This window comes from Sminthopsis crassicaudata, chromosome 1, assembly GCF_048593235.1.
Source record: "Sminthopsis crassicaudata isolate SCR6 chromosome 1, ASM4859323v1, whole genome shotgun sequence".
In the NCBI taxonomy this organism is placed as follows: domain Eukaryota; kingdom Metazoa; phylum Chordata; class Mammalia; order Dasyuromorphia; family Dasyuridae; genus Sminthopsis; species Sminthopsis crassicaudata.
This window is the reverse complement of record NC_133617.1, coordinates 438,054,332-438,078,687: the sequence shown is the minus strand read 5'-3', so window position 1 is coordinate 438,078,687 and position 24,356 is coordinate 438,054,332. Positions and strand designations below refer to the sequence as shown.

Genomic DNA, 24,356 nt, shown 5'->3' with positions numbered 1-24,356 from the left:
TACTTTTTGAGAAAACTTTATTAGTGGCTTAGTATTTCATTTTCTTCCCTTAAAAATTAAACTGGCCCTCCTATTTCCCAATGTTATTTACATGAGTGAAAATTCCAGGGCTCATCTTCTTGCTCATATTAACATATTTTATGGTTATATGTCAATCTCAATATTTTTTGCACTTCCTCTCTCCTGCTCTTAAGTCTCTGCACTTTTTGTGCCCAGTGTTCCAATGTAAACATTGTACTATGTACAAGTAAACAACTACTCTACATTTCTCTTGGTTACCTTCTTCCATTTCTCCAGACCATTCTTGTGATTGTGTTCCTTCACATATAATCTCCTGTGTCACACCAATACTTACTCACAGACCTTAGACTACATAATATGAGAACATCTAACAACATGGAAGTATCTATTATGGGGGAAGCCTGGGGAGATGATACATAATACAGCCACACGCCTATTCTCACTTTGCAAATATAAGTGCCCAAGCTATTTAATATACAAATCCTTTAAACATTACATTTCACTAATAAGAGGCTTCTTCATTGGGTAGTTTATGATACTTTTGATTTCTTTGTAATTAAAAAAATATATATCAGGTTTTCAACACAAAATACTGTTAGCTATAGTAATAGATTTTAATTTCTTTTGTGGTAGCTTAATATTTCTATTTAGATTTGCACACACAAAAAAAGCGTACCTCAATTTAACTCAAGTAATCAAGGAAAAAAAGAAGGGTAATTTAATAAGCTATCCTTAAAAATGCCACCCCACTCAGTGCAAAAACAGAAAATTCCTTTTTACAAAGGTGAAACATGACACAACATTTCTCAATTAAAAAAAAAATCCCTTTGTAATGCACAGGTAATGAGAAAACAATGATCAGAAATACACTTAAGATAATATTGTGCTTCATTTTTCTTCCATGATTCTGTTCTCTTAGAGCACAAATCCCATTGCATATGTTATATACTTGGTACCACAAATGAGAAGTTAAATACCATGAGACTAGAATACTATTTATTTCATACTCTAAACAAATACTGGAATTAGATCTAGACTGTAGAAGATTTTACAATGAGCATTTTTTCTTTTTTCATTAAAACAACTGCATAAATACATTACATGCATGCTTTAAAAAAAAAAAAAATTGTAATTTACATTGTTTTCCTGTTTTCTGCAACAGGAAAAAGAAATACTGAAGTTATGGTAGTGTAGCAAAAAAAAAAAAAAAAAATGAAGACTATGATCTCTCTAGGTATAAAATATCCATCAGAAGAGTGCTGACAGGCATAAACACAACATTTATTACATGCAATGTTTTCTTTTTAAAAAAAGGAAAGGGGGGGAGCCTAAGTTTCTACATGTAAATGAAGTTAAACAGGCACAAACTTAATTAATCAGAACTGTTTTCAACTGGCATCAAAAACAAAGCAGTCTTTGAAAATCTAATCAATGTAGTTTAAAGAGACATTCTGTGATCTAGTTTGGAATTCCATTACAAGGAATCAGCTTTCTACTTTTAGCACGGAGAGGAGAAAGAGGTTGAGTGTTTTCGCATATGCCAGTTTCCATACATGACCAGTCTTGTGCCTGAATGAGTTTTCTAGAAACCAATACTGTAGTTGATTAGTGTTGAAAGACATCAGTTTATTACTCTCCCCTGGAACTCCCTCAGTCTAGGTATGGCTGGTTCTTCATCTCCCTTTTGATTTCTACACAACAGAATGGTCATTACTATGAACTCCAGCCAAGATGGTGTGGTTGAGTGAAGATGCTGAGCGATCTGAGCCATCAGTGGGGCCATTGGCATTCTCATTCCGCTGGCAGCAGAGTATCTGTCTGAAGGTGGCACTCATTTCTTTGTCACGGTAAGAATAGATAATAGGATTCATGGCAGAATTGAACTCAGCAAGAAGAAGGAAAAATTTTTCATAGGCCAAGACATCACACTGAGGACAGCAGACATCTAGAAGTAATAAGACCAATCCAGGAGTCCAGCAGATGATAAAAGCACCTGGAGAGAAAGGGTAGAAAGAAAAAAAAAAGAAAGATTTAATCATTTTTAATAAGCAAACATACAGGATTATTTCTCCAGCAAATGACTTCATTATGGACTCTTCATAAGACTCTGGTTGTTTCATAATAAGAACTAGGAACAGTAATAAAAAAAAAAAAAAAAAAAAAAACAAAAAAAACCTCAAGATTTATATAGCATTTGAAGGATTATAAAACAATTTTCTCATGACAACTTTGAGATAAATCATCAAGAATTATATTCTTTAATAGATAAGGAAAGAGAAGCTAAAAATTGAAATTGAAATGGTTTTATGAGGTTTTTATAGTTAAAAGATCGGTGGGTCAGGAATCCATTTCTTTGATGTGGCAGATGAAAAATTATTCAGACAATGTAGTTTAGGTAGTTGTTCACATGTGCTTATTGGGAGTTATTTGGGTTGTCCTGGTTCAGACACCGACATAACCCCTACATCAGTAACCCCCAGGAAAATCACAGTTTCCAAACATTCAGAACTTTGAGTCAAAATAACCTGAAGAAAAGACCTAAAATATGTCTTTGTGACAAGGGAATCTTGTTTTGAATGTAAGGAAAAACTCCCAGAAAAATATGATTATTAAATTAAAATCCTCCCTGGCTTGGAAGACCTCAAGAAAAAAAAAGTTGAATAGCAGTTTATTACTCTGGGAAGGTACTAAAGTTAAAAAGGAGACAGAAAATATATGTATTGGCCATTACTACAAACAAATCCTTGAAAAGAAAGACGGGAAGGAGAATTCGTAGAAATGAGGTGCTATATGTGCTAGCACTGACCATTAATTATACAGAATATCTGATACAAAGAAGATAGCTCACTACCATCAGACAAGTACTTATTGACCTCTCTAACAGACATGCAAGGAGCACAGGTTCTACTCTCCTTCCTATGGAGGTAAAAGTGGTCTTACAAGAAAGATATTTTATAGCTAGAGTGATAGAATCTAAAGACACACAGGTCACTCACAACAAATTTCTGCATTAACCATGTTCAAAAAACAAAAGTCAAGGAAAAGAAATACATTTCAATTTGTATTCTGAGTTCATTAGTTCTCTATCTGGAGATGGATAGTCTGTTTCATCTCGAGTCCTTTGGAATGGTAGTGTTTTAACCAGAATTCTTAAGTCTTTCAAAGTTGAATATCTTTATTATATAACTGTATCTGTATCTATTTATATCTATATATACACACATACATATATTACATATATGTATATATTTTGGTGAGGTAATTGGGGTTAAATGACTTGCCCAGGGTTATACAAACAGGAACTATTAATTGCCTGAGGCTGCATTTGAACTTAGGTTCTCCTGATTCCAGAGTTAGTATTTTATCCACTGTGCCATCTAGCTGCCCTATATTGTTACAATATTGCTGTTATTGTATAGATTATTCCCCTGGTTCTACTCATTTTACTTTATATAAGTTCAGATAAGTCTTACCAGGTTTCTTTGAAACCATTCCCTTCATCATTTTTGTAGCACAATAATATTTCATCACATTTATATACCCAATTTGTTTAGCCATTCTCCAATTGGTAGATATTCCTTCAGTTTTTATTATTTTGCCACTATGAAAAAAACTACTATATTTTTGTACAAATAGGTATTTTTCTGTTTTCTTTGAACTCCTTGGGATTTAGCCCTAATAGGTATTAAAGGATCAAAGAATATGCATAATTTGTAAGCCTTTAGAGCATAACTTCAATTTGCTTTCCAAAATTAGTTTACAATTCCATCTATAATAAATAAATTATACCTTTTTTTTTTTTTTTTTTCCTAGAACAGTGGAACAAACTTTTAAAAATGAGCCTCTGAATGAACCTAAGCTTGTCTCTGGAGAAGAAAGAAAAAAGGTAATCTGTTCCCACATTTGTTCCAAATGGAAGGACTTGGTAGAACCTGCCAGAGTTTACCCTGAATGGCATAATTTTTGAGAATCTAGGATTCCCTCTGCACCATGAAAGACATTCAAGTGGGACTTCTGGTGGAAACTATTTTTATATCTATTCGAATTTTACTCCTTTGGTAATTCTGAACTGATGTTTACTTATACATCAAATATAAATAACACTTGCTTAAGCAAACAAAATAATATAGTAGGAGGCATATTTGCCCTATTTAGATTCACAGAATTGTGAAATTTCAAAACTAGAAGGGAAACTAGAAATAATCTAAACTAATCACTTTTGTTTAAAAGAGCAAACTTGATTTTATTTTCTATATGCACAGAGAGGCTGCTAATTCATCAGCCAAAAGCTATCCATAAAACAAGGGATCTCTATGAACTCTACTGAGACCTTTCTGTAAAAACATATAGCAGAAGATAATAAAAATGAAATTGTTAATTTATTTTGCCATCTTCCCTTTTCCCCTTTCCTTCCAACTAGACAGAATTAGTAAGACTTTACTTGAAATTCAAATGAAATACTCTAAGCATCAAAACCTCAAAGTCTCTCAAACTGAACTCATTCCTTATTACCCACTATACCCTTTCATCCAACGTTTTTACTTTCATTGATGCAACCTCAAAACAAGGGTTCTCAAACTTTTTGGTGAAGGACTGTCTCATATTCCCCAAAACTAAGGCTCTCCCAAAGACCTTCTAGTTATGTGGGTTATAGCTAAATCCTTTGTATTGGAGAGAGGGAAGGCAGAAAGCTAAGAAGCTTTTGACTTCGTGGACACTTTAAAAGGACTTCCTAGGATCCCCAGACGGTACTTTGAAAATCACTGCTTTTGAATTTTTTGTAAAGAAGATTCCCTATTTCTTGTAATTTGCATTCTATTTGTTCAGTAAAATAATTTCCCTACAGCTCAGCTACCCTTTTCCATAAAACTGTCACTAATATCACTAATTACCCCTAATTTAGTTATATCTCAATCTTCAAATAAGTGTTTTGTGTAGATCTCTCCTTTGACCCTTTTACTTTCTATTTGTATTATATTTAATTGTATTTTTACCTCTCTCAATCCTCATGTTGATACATAAGATCCTAAGTGGCAAGGGCTGTATTGTTTTTGTCTCTGCATCCCCAAACCTCAACATAATACCTCACATATAGAAAGCACTTTATTTTATCAAATTGAATTGCTGAATGAAATTGAAAGAATGGACTATTATATTCTAATCCCTATGTAAGGCCACTTACCAATAACTTTACCAATACAGATAATATGAGGGAGAATTCAAACTTATGCAAAGGCTCTGCTTCTGGTCTTGAATAGGAATGATACAGAATTCCTGAATTTTTCAAATGAGAACCCATACAGGTACATGGAAGAAAGGATGAAATTGCTTTAGAACATTTGCCTAACTTAGAGAACTTAAAAAAAAATAAATCAATACAGTTCAGTCTCCCAAAGCCTAGTCTTTAAAGATAATAGTTCCTTTTTTTTAAGTTTTCAGAGGAGAAAAAAAAAAAAAAAAAAAAAAAAAAAAAACCAGTAACATGACATTCTCCAGAAAGCTCTTTGTTCTACACTAGGAATAGACAAACCAAATTAAAATATAATTGGGAAATGCTAGACAAAATAAATAAAAATACAAACTAGATAACATTAATTTATGATTTTTCTAAAGCATTATGTGTTATCAGGTATCTGTTTCTACTTTAGTCTGACACCACTATTTTACAACACATTCTTCTATTCTACAACTATTTCTATTTATTGATTTAATTTTATATCTGCAGCTTTCTTTAAGGATAGTCCAAGTTGGTTCAATTTCAAATAAATAAACCACTTTCAAGTTTTTTCTTCCAAGAGGTTTCCACTATTAGGAGTTAATTACTAAGAAGCTGTTTCCACCTCAAATGTTAACATTATAGAGCTTTCATTGAGTGTCTGGTGAATAAAGCTGCATTTTACAGCAGGCCTGATAATTAAAACAGAAAACCAATCATAAAGGGGAAAAAGGAGATATCTCCTTGGGTGGCTGGGAATAAAGCATTAGTCAGAGAGAAGCATGGAAGAAATTTATTCCCAGGGAAAACAACTGCTTAATTCTTGCTAATTCAAAGTGGCCCTGTTATTCAATTTACTTAGAAAGTAACTAGACTGACACCCTTCATGAATCGAGTGTCTTTAAAAAAAAAAAAAAAAAAAAAAAAAAAAAACTTCTCTTAAAGCTCTATTCATTGAAAATTCAGGGCCTACATAGATACATGTTTAACCTATGTCAGATTGTTTGTTGTCTTGGGGAAAGGGAAGGTAAGGAAGAGAAGAAGAAAATTTTGGAACATAAAATCTTACAAAAATGAATGTTGGAAATTATCTTTATATGTATTTCAAAAAACAAAATACTATTGAGGAAAAAAATGATTTTAAGAAACTTATCTCTTTTAGGCAAAAATCAGATTATGACTAAAATCACATCTTCTAGAGGAAACCTTTTCCCAAACCTTAATTCTCAAATCTTAAATATGTCATGTCTATCTTTTACACAGCTTATTTGTATATATATATACATATACATTTGTATATATATATATATACATATACATCTATAGGTATGTATACGTATGTGTATATGAATATATTATTGTCTTCTCTATTACATTCCCTTGAAGGAAGAAACTTCTTTGTCTCATTTTGTATCCTTAGCACTTAGTATGGTGCCTGGTATATAATAAGCACTTAATAAATACTTAATTATTGATAACACATTTGCTATTACCTTATAAACAAAACAAAGTGAAATTTGCTGAAGAATAGAAAATTCAAGACTGAAATTGTACTTAAAGTATACTAAAAGGCAACCAGAGAGGCTTCATATTATCACTGATAGAAGGCTGCTCTTTGTGTCAAAAATACCTATGCTCAAATTCTCCCTTTATCACATGCTAGTATGTGACCATGAGCAGTTTATTTAACCTCTCAGTGACCCAGGAAGCCTTTTTATAGTATCAGTTCCAGATCTGCAGTGGTGAAAGGAATTTCCATGCCAGGAGAATTCACAAGCCCAGACCTTCTTCCCCGCCCAACCTCCAAAATACAAGTTTTCTTTGAACATTTCAAAATTAAAAGTCAAAAGCAAATTTCTCTCTCTAGGTTTCATTTTATTAAGAAAATTAATAGCATAAGTATTCTTGTTATTGCTGAGTCTTTCCAGTTGTGTCCAACTATTCACAATCCCATTTGGAGTTTTCTTGACAAAGATACCAAATTGGTTACCTATTTCTTTCTCTAGCTCCTTTTATAAATGAGAAAACTGAAGCAAATAAGTTAAGTGACTTGTCCAGGATCAAAGAGCTAGTAAATGGCTGAGGCCAAATTTGAATTTAGGAAGATGAATTCCTGATTCCCTGGTACTATACTACCGAGATACTCCTAGGATGAGTATTAGCTTTGATAAGTCAGATCTTTGTAATAATACATAGCAGCAAATTCACACACACAAACTTGAAAATATTTGCTTTACGAAATATTAAAAAATTATCACTGAATCAACTTTATCATCATTAATACCTCATATAAACATAGATTTTATAATTTTCAAAATGTACTATTTGAGTTGATCCTTTCAACAATACTATGAGATGTTGTATTACTATTGTTTTGTTTGTACTGGTGAAGACCTGAAAACTAAGGATTCACCATTTGGGGAATAGATGAACTAATTATACACTATATGAATGCAATGGAATACTATTATGCTACAGAAAAGTACAAAAAGGAAACTTGGAAAAATGTATGAACTGATATAGATTTGAGTTAGCTGAACCAGGAGAACAATTCGAAGGAAAAAAATTAACTTTCAAAGACTTGAGAACTCTGATCAATGTAGTGATTAACCATAATTCCAAAGGACTTTGTTGCATAATAGAAAGAGAACCTTTGCAGTTGAAACATACTTGCAAAATGGTCTTTTAAAAAATAGAAACAAACTACTTCTGAAATATTTGCTCAAAATGTCTGATATAAAGCTGTATTTGATGTTTCACTATGAAAAAAAGTTAAGGGACTAAAGATACAAAATAAAATATACAGTTAATGTGAAAATGTATTTTGCCTCACTATACATAGATGTTACAAGGATTGTGCTTTGTTTTTCTGTTTTTTGGTTTTTTTTTAAATCAAGGTGATAAGGGGAAGAATAGGAATAGAGTAAAAAAAAAGAAAATAAGTGTGGGTCCTTAAGTCAGCTGTTGAAACAATGCACAGAAGAAAACAAATAGAAAACCAGAATTACAGACAACAAGCAAAACAACTTTGAAAAACAAACAATGTAAGGAGAGCAAACATTTTCATGTGTAATACTCTATTTCTGTTCTACTATGTTAATGAAAATACCCATTTTATTTGGTATTTGTCAAGTTCAGAACATATGGATAAACATATATGTATACATATATGTGTGTATTATTCTAGTTGTCCCCAAAAATTGCTGAACGGTTTCCTTTTGTTGATATAATTTTTGTAGAAAATGAAGTACAGTTATATATATATATATCACAAAATGGAGATGAGAAATAATAAATGTGAAGGAAGCAAGGCATGGAAAGCAGAAGAGTGTGGGAAGCATTTTCCCAAGAGTAATGGTCCAAAGGTGTCCCTAATTCTCTACCCATTCAACTTCATTTGTTTTGTTGTATTGTAAAATTTGCCCTGGGTTCCAACACCATTAATTACAGCAAGCTCTGCTAAGAAAAAAGAAGGATGTGCAATGAGGTCAAAAACTGTAGACTACACAAGAAAAATGCCCCTTCCAAATTAAACTTAAACATTTTATTTAGTACAAGAGTGATTTTCTCACCATTTGGAGGCAAGTCCTCAATGTCACTCAGATGAATTATGCCAATCTGCTGTTTGTTTTTTAAATTACTTTGCTCAAGTTAATACAGCAATCTTTACAGATAGAGTGCAGGAGACCAAAGTAAGAAGCAAGTAGGAGGCAGGGAGAGAGTGCTTTGAAAGGACAGACCTCCTTGGCAACATTTGAACTGTTTGATGAAGAAAACAGAAAATATTTCCAATTCATCTGGTGAATCTGTGTTTTGCTTAAAAGCAAAAAGCAGACATCCCACAGATCTGAAAACAAGTTAGGTAGGGTAAATGGACTTAACATTACTGGCTTAGTGAACAAGTCAGACTTTATGTCTGGGTAAGCACATAGTTTAATTTTACTCCAACTTTGCAATCTTTGCTGCTAAAATTCACTTACAAAATGGCCTTTTAAAATGTAAATCACTTCTGAAATTTTTGTTCAAAAAGTCTGATATAAAACTGTACTATGAAAAGGATGATCCCTTTTTCAACTCTCAAAATGGGATATGATTTTTAAAAATTCCTTTTCCAAAATCTCATTGAAAATGATGAGGTTTGAATCCCCTCAATTCCCTATGGTGATGAGGTTAGTGGCAATAAGACAGTTGTTAAAAATCCCCTTTTAATCGGTCTCAGGTTTAAAGTGAAAGAATTCACTTATTTCTGAATTAATTGCAAAATGAAAGTTTATTGTTGGATAGAAACCAGTTTGCTAAAAGACTGACTTCTATAGTAGCAAAGTCCTATTAGGGAAATGGAATTTTGTGCTAAGAGAATGCTTTCTCAGCAGGCAGAGTTCTAGCAGCTGAGCAATCTACTTTAGGCCTTCTGCAAGGAATTGAGCTGAAGGAAACTTGTTATATGGGTATCTTGGTGGGGGACTGGGACAGCCTGAACTGATCAGACCAGGATTTCTCAATTGAATGAGAATTTATAATTTTAAACAGATCAATTGGAGTTGATTTGCTACTTCTCTCATCCTGGGAAGATGGGCCTTCTCTAGACTCCTTGGAGCCTAGGAGATTCTGATCTCTCAGATCAAAAAGGAGACACAATAAAAGGAATCTTAAAGGGAATACAGCTTCAGCAAAGGGAACAGTTTCCCTCCCTCTTCAAAACCACACTTTTTCCCTTAAAATGGAGGCTAGCTATTGAAGTAACTATCAACACATAAAGAGGTAGGTTATTTCTTTAAAAAAAGCTGTCAAGGAGAAGGGTATAGGGGAGAGGGAGGGAGAAAAAACTGTTGTATGAGGTTTTGCAAAGGTGAATGCTGAAAACTATCGTTGCATGTATTTGAAAAAATAAAAAGCTATTTTAAAAAAAATCTCCATGCCCACAGCTGGCAATTAAATGAGAGTTACATCTTAATGTAGTAAATAATTAGTTAGTGCCCAATTAATTAATCAGTGCCCAATGTTTCTTTTGACTGCTAAGCCATTTACAAAACTCAAACAAATTAATTACTTTGAACTACATTTTCCAGAATAATGCATAGATATCTTAGACATTCCTATTCACTGCTAATTGCTACTGACATCAGTCTTAGGATGAAAAGATCTTGGAATCTCATATTCAGATTTTCACCTAACAAAATAAAAATTCAGTAAGGGCAGGATTTCTTCACTTCTCCCTCCTGCCCCTCTCCCTTCCCCTCTTGTCTCTCAATTCAAAGTGAACACCTAATAGATGCTTATTGATTTATTGCAAAGTCTTTATTGCTAGTATCAGTTGAAAAACTTTCTTTAACGTATATAAACTGATGCTGAGTAAAGTGAGCAGAACCAGAACATTGTACACAGTAACAGCAGGATTCTGTGATGATCAACTATAATACCTCTTCTCAGCAATGTGGTAATCCAAAATAATTCTAATAGTCTTGAGATGGAAAATGTCATCTACATCCAGTATATGAACACTGAATCATAGCATCAAAGCACAGTATTTACACTTTTTTTTGTTTTTTTTCTTTCTTGTGGTTTTTTTCCCCTTTTGTCTGATTTTTCTTTCTCAAAATGACCTATATGGAAATATACTTAAATGGATTGTTGTATATGTATAACCTTTATCAGATTGCTTGCTGTTTTTGAGGAGAGAGGAGTAAGTGAAGAAGGGACCCTGAAACTCAAACTCCTTGAAGGAGAAAATTTCCTTCAACTCTGCCTCAGTGAGAGACTGCCCCAGGGAATCAGATAAAGTAGTTTACCTAGGTGAGGTTGGTTAGTCCAGAGCTAAAGAATTCCAACCCTATTGAATTAAAGCAACTCATTCAATTCTAACTCCAGCTCAAGCTGAAATCCAGCTTGTAGTTAAAAAAGAGCCAACTTGAAACTCCACCCACTAGCCCAGCCCCCATAGAGCAGGCTAGGAATGTAGCCAAAGATTTCCTTATAAAAATGGCAATTAAAAACTCATTTCTTTGCAGAGGACCTGACATGCTATGCTATGCCATCCTATACCAAGGAAACCTTTGCCCACTGGAATAATATTCTCTTCTAGTGCGACCCTCTCTTTATCTTCCTCACCTATTTCCCTAATGAGACTTTATGCCTGTCAGGATTTCTCTACTAGAAACTTTACTTAGGCTGACTTCCCACTCCCAATAATAAACCCATTTTATCAGTCTAGCCTTTTTGGGTCTGTAAATTCCTTTACAGAGAATCTCTGTGGCGCCAGAAGGGGGTTCCCCAAAGCTCCCTTCCCTTGCGCTGAATCCCAAGGGAGTGCAGGGGAGCCAAACCTCTCCATTTGGTCCCCTGAACCCTGAACCTGCCACTAGACCATATCATTTAACTCCCTGACCACCAGAAATCTTAATCTCATTTGGGTTCCCTAAATCTAGACCTCATAATTTGGTTCCCTGACAAAAGGGAACTCCAAAACTTAACCATCATATTGACTAAGGAGGGAGAAAAAACTGAAACACAAAATCTTACAAAATGAATGTTGAAAACTATTTTTACATCTATTTAGAAAAATAAAATACTATTGAGAAAAAAAATTTTAAATACTTTTTTATCCATTCTTATCTACCTTTCATAAATTGTCACAGATAAATTATACCTCATTTGGAGACCAACGTTCTAATGATGATACTCTTCTCAGACAGTAGATTCAAAGAGCTTCCAAACCTCCTGGTGAATTTAAGATCACCTGACTTCAACAGTAAGATGTGGAAACAGAACTTTTATAAAAGAATTCACAGATACATTTCTATTTAATATTACTGAACAAGACAGCTTGGTACAACGGGAGGAAGGCTCCCTCAGAGACCTGCAGCACTGTTATATAGTTTACTTATGTAACCTAAGCACTTCTGGGCATTAACATCTGCTGTCACTGTGGCAACTTTAGGAGTTCTGACCCTTCTTAGCTGATTTGGGTAAGAGAAGGAAAAGAGTATTCTGGACATATAGGACAAAGATGAAACTGAATTGTATGTCAGGAATAATAATTTTCAAAGCTTTTGTGCTTTATCAGGAGAGTGGGTTAATTTTCCTCAATGGAGGGAGTTACTAACTGGGAATTATGTTGGGACAGAGGAGACATAAAGAACAGTACTTTATTATAGAATGGGTTTCAATGTGGTGTGGAAAAATAATCTAGTTGAGGTATAGTGATTTATAGTATCCATCCCTGCTTTGGGGCTTGATTGGTTCAATTTGAGTTTTCTGAGTTGTAGGAAGGATAAATCCTGCAAAAAATATGGTGATTCCTCCAGAAATGAAATGTCATCAGGTTGACTGGTGGGGAATGGGGGAAGAAGGAAAGGAGAGAAGGGCAGAGCTGAGGAAGGAATAAACATTTATTAAGCATTACTATAAACCAGGCACTATACTAGGCACTTCTTAACAGTATGTCATTTGATCCTCACAAATACTCCAGGAGGCAGCTACTATTACTATATCTGACTTGCATAGGCTCACTTAGCTAGTAAGTGCAAACTCAGATTTTCCTGACTCCAGGGCCAACACTCGAAACCTGGCTGCCTATAGAAAGTTGAAGTAACCCAGGTCAGAGTAACAGAACAAATTAAAGCTTCTGTCCAAATCAGTATTTTATCAGTATTTTTTTAGTATTTTAATTGGGCTTCTGAGGGGCCATTACGTTCACAGCTTGGAGAGACAGAGAGACCCAGGTCCAAAATATAAACAAGCAAAAAGAAGTTTAAGTTTAGCAATTTTAAAGACTTATAATTGCTTTTTAAAACCGGGAAATGTAGAGATAAATTAAACTATAAAAACTGAAATAAATCCATTCCTGAAAACTATTAAAGATTAACAAAATGTTCTTCACTTACATACCTAAAGCACCTCTTTTTAAATGTGGCCCTTTCCTAGTTTCATACAACAACAAACACACAACAACAACAAAGAACTTAGTTTTACATTTTTACCTGTCCCTAAATTCATATGGAATTTAGATGGAAGTGTATGAGTTGGGATAGAAAGCTTTTGAAAGACTATGGTTTGCCACAGTTTCTACATGAAATCAGGCAGAGTTTGGTTTTGGCAATACTTTATGTTTCTTTGTTTTTCAGACCCAAAAGTTACACCATTTAAATAATCACTGAAAGTAAAACGGGGATTATTAAAAAATAAAATTTAAAATCTTGATTTCCAACTCAAACTACAATATTTTTAAAGTTCTGGGTTAAAATTCTCACAAACATTCAAAGAAAGCTTTCACTTTGGAGGTAATAAGTTTTGTTTGTTTTCTGGTTTAAACATCAACAGCATTTCCTACCTGCCTAATTTTCAATTACTATTCCAAAAAAGCCATTTGTGTAAATTAAACAGGGAATTTCAGCCAGCAATAATTTACTTAAAAAATCTCTAGAAGAAAAAAAAAAAGGACAGAATGTGAGCTTCTATTATTTCATGCTTATTTTTCTAATAGGTATGAATCATTAACACGTAAGAAAGGAGTATTTCCTTTCAAATGTATTCCAGTTCAAAATGAATAATCAAAGTTATAATATGTAGTAATAATAGCAAGAGCACAATAGTCAGTATTTATATTGTGCTTACTATTATGTACCAGATACTATGCTACATTTGAGCCTCACAATAACCTTGAAAAAAAGTGTTATTGTTATCTTCATTTTACAGAGGAGGAATCTGAGGCATGAAGCATAACTTGTGTAGGATAGCAGTCAATAAATGTCTGAGACTAGATTTGGACCCAGTTCTTCCTGATGCCAGGCCTAACATTCTATTCAAGCCACCTCTTTGTAGCCTCCGTGCTTTTCACAAAGAGCATATTTACTAACAAATGCATGGAGAATGGTAGTCTCATGCAATTTTGACTTCTATACTATAATTGCCCTTAAGTATGCTTATTAACATGTGAAAATTAAAATCTGCACTGCTGACTCAAGAGAATTGGAAAACCATAGTGTTAAAATTAATGATAGTAAATATTAGCCTTTTCTATTATCCACTATCATAATCTCATTTTCCCAAGGGGGAAGGGGCGCCCTATCCATCCTTAGATCCTGCTCCTTGCTCTAAAAACAAAACAAAACAAAAAAGATCCCATCACCCCAGCTCTTTCTTATTCTCAATATTTCTTACCATCCTTGGATCATTCTAAGCTTTAGTCCACCAACACTATTCTTAATTATGAACCATCCTTTTGGGTTTCTCCCTTGCTTCCATATTTGGCATATTTTAATAAAACATATACAATGACATATTTTTTGTCTTCATATCCCATTCCTTCCCAGCCTAACCTTCTCTTGTGACAAAGAAAAAACACTAAACAAAGACATCAAATATAGACCTTGTTTGACAATGTATCTATATATATATATTTTGTCCTGAGACTTCCCATCTTTTTTCTTCTTTATTTTGGACAAAGGGAGAAGCAATCAATGTTAAATGACTTGAAGCCTGGCACTCTATTCACTAGCCACATAGCTGCCCAATACAATTCTCCAGTACTTATCTTTTTAATGTGTTCCTTCTCTGAACTTTCTAAAATTGTTTCTACCCATAGCCAGCATGAAAGATAATAATTAGCCTTCTTTGAATCAGTCAAGTAGCAGAGCAGAGAAAGTACTAGACCTGGAGTTAGGAAAACCTAATTTCAAATCTGAATTCGGACATTAAATGTAGGACCATGGATACTTAGACTCTGTCTGCTTCAGTTTCCTCAACTCTAAAATAGGGATAATAACACTTCCTTTCCAGAGTTATTTATGAAGATCAAATGAGATACCTCTACTAGTACATAGTAGGTGCTTAATAAATGTTTGTTTCAAGGCAGCTTGGTGGAGCAGTGGATAAAGCATCAGCCCAGTTCAAATCTGGGATCAGGCACTTGACACTTCCTAACTGTGTGACTCTGGGCAAGTCATTTAACCCCAACTGCTTCAGCCAAAAAAAAAAAAAAAAAAAAAAAAAAAAAAAAGAGCTGTTTTCTTTCTTTAAATTTTTTTAATTATTTATTTTGGTTATGTATGCGCATTCTTTTTTTTTTTTTTTACATATTTCTTTATGAATCATGTTGGAAGAGAAAATCGGGACAAAAAGGAAAAACCACAAGACAGGAAAAAAAGCAGAAGAAAAAGAAAAACTAAGTAAACATAGCTTGTGTTGATTTATATTCAGTCTCCATGGTTCACTCTGGGTACAGATGGCATTTTCCATCCAAAGTTTATTGGTATTGCTTTGTATCACTGAACTACTGAGAAGAACCAAGTCAGTCATAATTGATCATTCTACAATCTTGCTATTCCTGTGTACAATGTATTCCTGGGTCTACTTCTTTCACTCAGCATCATTTCGTGTAAATCTTTCCAGACTTTCTAAAATCAGCCTGCTCATCATTTTTATAGAATGATTTCCATTATTTTCCATTCCATTCCGTTATTTTCATACGTCATAACTTATTCAGCTATTCCCCAATTGATGGGTGTCTACTCATTTTTCAATTGTTTACCACCACTAAAAAAGTAAACTTTTCTTCATGTGTGGGTTGCTTGTTTCTTCCTACCATAAATTTTAAGATGGAATGTTCACATCTTTCCATGATTTCCATCATTTCTACCTTAACTAATTCCTTTTTGGGGGAGTGAGGGGAAAAGGCAGTGTGAAAGAAGAGTATTAATTAGACCAGAAAAGTTCTTTTTGCTTCTTCTGCTTTGGTGAAGCAGCATGATATAGTGGGACTAGACTTGCCATTAGGAAGACCTTTGTTCAAATCCCATCTCTGACATCTGTTACCTTTGTGATAATAACAATAACAATAATATTTATACAGTTTATTACGTACCAAGTATTGTGGTAAACATTTCATCATTATTTTCTCATTTGAATTTCACAAAAACAGAAGCAGTTACATATTATTTCTATCCCCATTTTAAAGATAATAGTGATGCTGATGATAATAATTACTAGCATTTATAAAATGCCTACTATGTGCCAGGCACTGTGCTAACTACTTTACAGATATTATCTCATTTGATCCAACAACTGCGCAAAGCAGGCATTCCCCTTTTACAGATTAGAAAACTGAAATGGAGGTAAAGTGATTTGCCCAGGGTCACACAGCTAACTGGTGTCTGTTGTCAATGAGTCTTCCCAATTACATGCATTGTGGCTATCTATGAGCAAGCCATTTGACATGTCTAAGCTTCAGTTTCCTGATCTGTACAATGGAATAATTCTTATATTGCTTATTTTAAAGCAGTTGTTCTATATTTGAGAAGCAACCATTTAGAAAGAGCCTTACAAATTTTGAATTTATGTAAATGTTATAATTATTACCAAAAGGTAAAGATGGAATTATAATTCTATTACCATAAAATAGAGTTTTAGCAGTAATTCAACCAACCTTGTCATTACTACATCGTATTATGCCTCCATACCAGAATGCTATCATTTTTAGATTTTAAGCTGTGATTCAGAAAATTGAAATTCCATTCTCAAATAACATTTGCTTTAACTGCTGTTCACATCCCTTGCCTTTCTCTCTAAAAGCCAATAAATAAATTGTACTGCCTTTCTAAAATGAAGGGAATAGTGCTGGCTTCTTACAATTAAAACATATGTTTTGAGTTATGTTGTCAATAATAATGATCAGTTGTACTAATCCATTAGTACTCTCTCTCACTTGGTCCACTAACAACCAACCGCACATTTTTACTGGATAACTACTCTAGGGTCAATGGGGGTTCTGTCTCAGACTGTAGGCCATGAAATGTATCCAAGAATGAGCTCATGCACACATACTTTACAACAGACCAAGAGAGAGGATGGAACAAAAGAAATCTGAGAGGATTACAGATTTAAGAGCAGAAAGGAACTTTCAAAGCTACCTAGAATAAGCCTCTTACAGATGAGGACTGATAATTAAATATATCAAGTCACTTTCCTAGAGTCAAACAGCTAACATGTAGCAAAACTAGAATCAATGCCAGCTCCCTCTTGACTCTAAATCCATTTTTAGGCTTTTTGCTGTCTCTCTGGATTATCATGCCTTTAGGCCTTAATTTTAAATGACTCAGTCAACTAAACTAATAAAATGTATTATTGGAACTATACCTGCACAGCCAACACTGTAAGAGTTACAATAAGATATTTATATTCATTTCTATTTGTTAGATCTTCAAGGTATCTCCTATAAGTCTGTTCTTCATAAAAAGGAATTTGTCATACCTAAAGTGGCTAAATGTTTTTGATTGCTAAAAACTGATACTTGAATTACAAATATATATCCATATAATATGCTGTCTTTAAAAAAAAAAAAAAAGAAAGAAAAAATCTTAAACTTAGAGACTTTATATTCCAATACCTTCATTTATAAAGGAAGAATTAGAAGCTTTCAGATATTGACACTCAGGGTTTTTAATGTCTAAGGAAAGGTTTGAACACAGAACTATCTGGCTTCAGGTCCAGCACACTCTTCATGAAACCATATCACAATATTGATGGTAAAAGCTCTAAGCTGCTTTCTAAGTCAGAAAGTGATAATATATTTATTATATGCCTGAGAGTCATGTGTTACCAAGGCAATTTGAATAATATTTATTCCCATAAAAAGATAAATGGCATCCCTTCTAGGGTCCAACCCTAACCAAAAGCTCAACACAAACAGGAAGTTTTGATATTTATCTCCCTGCAATTGGATACGCAACAGAATTAATTCTTCAAAAGACTAGTAAGATCACCAAAAATTATATGAGCCTAAAACAGAATAAAAATCTGGCAAAAGAATCATTATGAAATATTGCTGATGACAGAATCTTGCCAAATTAGTACTTTGTAATTAATGTGTGATTGACATGGATCAAAAGAATGCCGTGTTACTCAGTAGACAAGCAGAAAAAGAAGTGGGAGGAAAAGGTGGGGTGCTAATTCCTAATCTCTAATTTTGTCACCAAAAAGAAGAAAAAAGGTGATTCTCTCTCCCCAAAAAGTCTGAAAATTTGAGGAATCATATTTGTCTCAAAAATACATAGATTTAAAAAATTTCTAAATTAAATTAAATTTTATCATATTTTTAAAATTTTAAATTAATGAGTACAAAATTAATTATCTACAAAACTTCATAAATTATGCTCAACAACTATTCTGCAAAGTTGGCTGTCTTCCCCATCCCTCCCAAATGTCCTGGACTGACCTAGATTTGTGAAGGATTAAAGCAGATTCCTGGCAATGTGGGAGGTATTAATCTAGGAATACTCTTAACCACATCTATTAAGCCATATCATAGATTCTAAAACCAACAACCCCAGACTTATTACATTTTAAAAACTTAACAATTTTTGTATAAAACTTTATAGTTTCCAAAATGGTTTGTATTTATGACATCTAATATATAACCTTCCAAGAGAAATTATATTATATCTTTGCACTTTTTTTCAGAGAGGAACTTGGATGGAATAAGAGTCAGTGACCAACTAGTGAAAGGAATTTTATCAGAATGCTCTCTTGGATTCCAGATCTCATTCCCCATAGCTCATTTATTGTATCCCATCCATCAAAGCAAGTCTAGCTTTCTTTTTTGCTTGTTGTTTAGCTCTTTTTCATTCATGTCTGGTTCTTTATAATTCTAAATGGAGTTTTCTAGGTAAAATTACTGGTGCTTTGCCATTTTCTTCTCCAGATCATTTTCCGGATGAGGAACTGAGGCAGACAGGGTGAAGTGATTCCCTAGGGTCACATAGCTGGTTTGCTTTTTACTTTCCTCTTACGTTTGTCTCTATGAAGGCAAAAGGCAGAGAGCTCTAAGATTAAATACAAGATGGCAAAATGCCTTAAAAGAAATGCTTGCTTTGAACTCTGACAGGCTCAGTAATCTAACCATCATAAATGGGCCACTTTATTCTATATTGTTAATCTGACTGTTATCCTCACACAACCAATTAATAAAGAATAAAATAAGACCTGGTGAGAGGGAACAATTTTCTTTTAAATTATTTAAATCCTGTTTGCTTCAGTGGGTCATTATTTATTATCAGATCTTGCCACTATTGCTATCTCTGTGACTTTGGAGTAGTCATCTATACTTTTTGGATCTTAAAGGATCAAAGATTTAGAGCTAGAAAGTTTAACCCCATGATTTTATAGATGAGGCACCAATAGGTTAAAGTGACAATTACAGATAGCAAGCATCCAAGGCAGAATTAGAATCCATGCCTGACTCAATTCCAATGCTCACTATACATATACTCCCAAGACATTTTACTAAATTTCTTTCTAAAGAACCAGGACTTAAAAACAAAATCAATCTGATTCTAATAAACCAAAATAGGTCCTAGGCCAAACCCCATTTGGTCATTGTTTGGATTGACTAAAATTGAATGTAAATAGCAATCATTTCTGCTTTGGCCAGAAATCCTGAGGGTCTTCCCTTACCAGCTTTATTTATTTACTTATATATGTGTTTGCTTGTTTAGCCTTTTTTAATGGATAGGAGAAAGAGGAGATTTTTTGCCTTAATTGCTACCTAGCCTTATTCACCAAACCTGCACGGCCTCAGTCAACCTTAGACTTGTTGAAGGCCTTTGCTTAATAAAAAGGCCAAGGTCTCCCATTTCATCCAAGATCATCTTCAGTCATCTTGATCTATAATTTGCCACTGAACCCAGATGGTTCTGAAGGGGAAAATGAGGCAGGTGACTTTGCACAGCCTTCCCTCACTTAAATCCAAATTACTTGTACATAATAATATCACCTCTCTGATGTCACAGAGCCCTTGGAGAATGAAGAACAAAAACCACCACTATACCATAGAATTCTTATATGTAAAACAAAAGAATTGAATCGGCGCCTTCCTGCTCTGAAATGTTTTTATATATGTGATTTTGTGTGATGGTTAACAACAAAAAATCTTTCTTCTGACCTTGTATCATTCCATGATCCCCAACTTCCCAAGGGAAGCAGTGCCTATGCAAGCATACTATTTTACATATATAGTCAAATGACTAATAGGAAATAATATAGAAAAGAGCATTAGATTTTCTTAATATCACACTTTGGGAAATAAAGAAAGTTTTAACATTTGGGAGAGTTAACAGTGGATCATTCATATTACCGGAAGATACATGAAACTCCCTTCACCCCCCCCCAAAAAAATATGAGAGTATTATTGGTCATACTGGTAGTAATTTTGAAGCAGGTTGTGATCCCTTTAAGAAACTAGTCCTTTCAGATTGATTGATTTATTTCTGATTCTCAACCCCTCCTGGCTATCAATTCAAGAAGCTAGGACCTTTGATTGACAAATCCTGGTCAAGAGCACCATTTTGAATTCCAATAGGAGATGGGGCCTGTTCCAGCCACCATGGGATCTGAGCCAACTTGGGACTTCACCCACAGGCCCCTTTAGCTAAATCTCTCATTATAAAAGAGCCAAGCTGGAGTCTTCTCTTAGCAGAGGTTCCAAACATGCCAACCTTATGCCTGGCATTCCAAGGGTCTCCGCCCACTGGATCACTGTTTCCAGTGCCCTCTTCTCTTTACCTAATACCTTTTAGTAACTAGACTTTAACTTTACTTCCAAACCCCACAATAAACCTCTTTTATCAATCTAGGTTTTCGAGTCAGTAAATTCCTTTATAGGGGACTCTTGTGCTGCTACTAGACCTCATGTAACTCCCTATCCTTGTGCCAAATCCAAAGGTGTTGCAGGAGAGCTCTATTAGACTCCCTGTACCCCGAACTTACCACTAGACCTCAATTTCATTTGGGTACCTCAAATCTAGACCTTATCAAATTTCTTTTTAAAATTTTTATTTTATGAGATGATTGAGGCCAGTCCCAATGATAGCAGTCCCAATGATGTTGTTGTTTGCTTGCACTTTGTTTTCTTTCTCATGCATGTTTTGAAAATGAAAAGCTTTAATAAAAAAATTATTTTAAATTTATTAAATAAAACAAGCATTTCCATTTTTTACTTTAGGCAGAGAATCAGGAACCAAATTTTCCTCACCATCACTAGAATGGGCTTCTGTGGAACAAGATTTGACATAGGGGAAGGGCAAAGGAAAGCTGAGGTAAAGGAGCTGTTCAGAAGGAACTGCCAGGTTGACTAAAGTGACTTTCAACCTTCTTCAGGCCTATTTTTAGCCTGGCATTTGTTTGGTGTAAGGTAAAGACTAATTACAAAAAGAAACCTATCAAATTGTCAGAGAAAACACTTAGACCATGAGAATATACTATGTTTAAGTAGACCTTAGGCTAACCATTAAAAGTTCATCAAAGGTACAAAACATCTACTCAGCACTGTGAACCAAGAGCCTCACAAACCAGCATATTGTAAAAACATCACAGAATCAGAAAACCTCAGTTCTGGAAGGTATTTTAAAGGTGGAATCAACTAACTTTTACTTAGGCATACCTATACAAGTGATCACTATGCATTTGTTTTTGTAAACCATCAGTGAAGAGAAACCTACTACTTTTAGAGGTAGTACATTTCTTTATTGGAAAACTTATTTTGCCTTATTTAATTCTTTATAATTTCCACTCATTTCCCTACTTCTCTTTCCTATTTAAATATCCTTTAAATATCTGAAACTATCATGGTTCCTCTAAGTCAACTTTTCTCCAGATCAACCATACTCAGTTCCTTCAATTGTTATTGATATATATTGCCTCCTAAACTCATTATGATAGCAAATTAATGACAGAATTTCATTTCACCCCACCAAAGCAAAAAGACAATACCTTATTCAATCTCATGCTGTGTCTAACACAGTGCTTTGCATATTGAACATTTTAATAAAAGTTTAATAATTGAAGTAGAAAAAGCATACAATTCTAAACAAAATTTAATCTTATTCAACATTCCTTCAATTTAATTTTGATAGTAATTTCATTATTCGATTTTGAGGAGTTAATATGGTATTTCAAATGATGAAGATGTTAATTTGTCTGGATCCCACTTTCCTCATCCACAACATTAAGAGATTGGATTAAATGATCTTTAAATTGCTTGTATCCAGAAAATCCTATGATACTATGTCTGTAGGAGCCCTTTTCAGGGTTTCTCATCCAAATTTATTGTCACCTTTACCCAATTCTGGGGTAGCTAGGTGGCGCAGTGGATAGAGCACCAGCCTTGAATTCAGGAGGACCCAAATTCAAATCTGGTGTCAGACACTTAATACTTCCTAGCTGTGTGACCCTGGGCAAGTCACTTAACCCCAGCCTCAAAAAAAAAAAAAAAAAAAAAAAAAAAAAAAGATATTTACCATGTCTATAGCATACATATCAGCCACCCCCTGATAAAACTCTTGACAGATGAGCTAAACCAGATTGAGGGTAAGTGACAGGTCCCAAACCTGTAGGATAAGTAAAGAGGACAACTGTCTCAATATGTGGGCATCTATCTCAATATGTGAACACTTACCACTGCAGAATGGGCAGATGAAATAAATTTGTTCCAATGACCACGAAGGCAACTTGAAACAGTCCCCATGGAACTTGGTCAATTATGAAAGATGCCAATGGCAACCACTGTATCCCAGGCCATTGCCAATCATAGAATATGTGGAATACAGTAAGGCATAAAAAGACTAGACAGGAAGGAAGAGGCTAGGTTACAATAGTGTTTCATATTTGATCTTGAAGATAACAGAAGTCTGTAGAGTTTACTGGATGATGGGAGTGATACATCAGACCAACACATTAGGAAGATGATTTTGAGAATGGAGGAGAGAATGGACTAGGATGGAAAGAGATTGGAAGCAGAGAGATAAATCAAAAGAAATTTTGTAATAGCCCAGGTGAGGGGTAATGAAGGACTGTATTGAGGTAGTAGAAGTTTCAGAGGTGAAAAGAGGGCATATAGGAGAGATGATGCAAAGGAAAAATCAGTAAAACTTGGCAACAACTTCTTAGATAGTGAAGTGGGAGAGGTGGTAACAGAAAATAAGCAAGCCTGAGGTGACTAGGAAGATGATAGTGCTTCTAATGCTTAACACAGGGCTGGCACATAGAAGGTGCTTAAAAAAATGATTGTTGACTAACTGGCTGGTGCTCTGGAAAATTAAAAAGAAATGGGGAAGGTTTTAGAAGAAAGATACTAAATGTAATTTAGGCTTGAGTTTAAGACCTGAGAATCAAATTCTTGAACTATAAGTATAGATAGGAGATTTTTTTTTCTTTTTGAGAGTAACAGTATGGTTATTAAATATAACCAAGAAGAAGTAATCCTTATGCCATCTGTGAAAGAGGTGGATACCATACAGAATCTTAATAGCTCCCTATTCCCATCCCCCAGAGACAATTTTTTTTTTTTTAAATCTGGTTGGTTGTTTTTTCTTCCATCTCTCTGAAAAGGGTATAAATTAAAATTATTTTTTTTTTCTCTAGATATCCCCATGTGCTTTTCTCTAATTCTTTGTGAATGAGATGAGGTGAGATCTTTCAAGACAGTTGTGAAAATCGACTAAGGCCTCATCTACTTCATAGTTTGAGTAGGCCTGAAGGACTCTGAAGATGGATGGAGTCAAAGGCATAATTGCCTTCCCCTCTCATGATATCTCCTCCCTATTTCAGCCAAATATGGGCAACTATGTACTTATTGGTCAAGTTCAATTTCGTGGGTAGATCTCGTGTTTAGAATGTAAGACTCTCAGCCAATGAGGATGAGGGTCAGTGGTGGGAGGGAGTGTTTGCGTTAGGGATTAAAGGTGCTGTCCTGCCCATAAGAGGCACTTCCTCTCTTCAATTGTCTGCTGGAAGGGTGGGAAGCCCTTCTCGAGAGAATGTAAAATAAACTTTGATTTTTTTCTAGAGCTCTCTCCAGCTTTTTTATTAAATGGTGACCCCTCACCATTTCTGCACCACACATTTGTAATAGTACAAAAACCAGGGTTGCAATCACTGACATAGTATCTCATCTAGGTGCTTTTTATGATCCTCAAATTACAATCAGGAGAAAATTATATTCCTGGTTTCAAAACAGTGACCAAAGGCATTCTGAACTAACTAGCTCTCTATACTCTAGTGTGGCACATCAGTAAAATAAGAGAAATCCCAATTGATCCACAGAGGTTAACCTGATAAAATGAGGAATCAA

The 24,356-nt window shown here is 34.3% G+C and overlaps 1 protein-coding gene across 4 annotated transcripts in view; it reads right to left on the bottom strand.

The window, feature by feature from the left end:
• The window catches only part of LPAR1 (lysophosphatidic acid receptor 1), a 140,368-nt gene continuing 116,012 nt past the window's right edge, over positions 1-24,356 (bottom strand). For all 4 annotated transcript variants that reach the window (XM_074280628.1, XM_074280629.1, XM_074280630.1 and 1 more), the window contains one exon: positions 1-2,014. In XM_074280628.1, the coding sequence (XP_074136729.1) occupies positions 1,713-2,014 (302 nt within the window). In that variant the 3' untranslated portion in view covers positions 1-1,712. The remainder of the gene's footprint in view (positions 2,015-24,356) is intronic.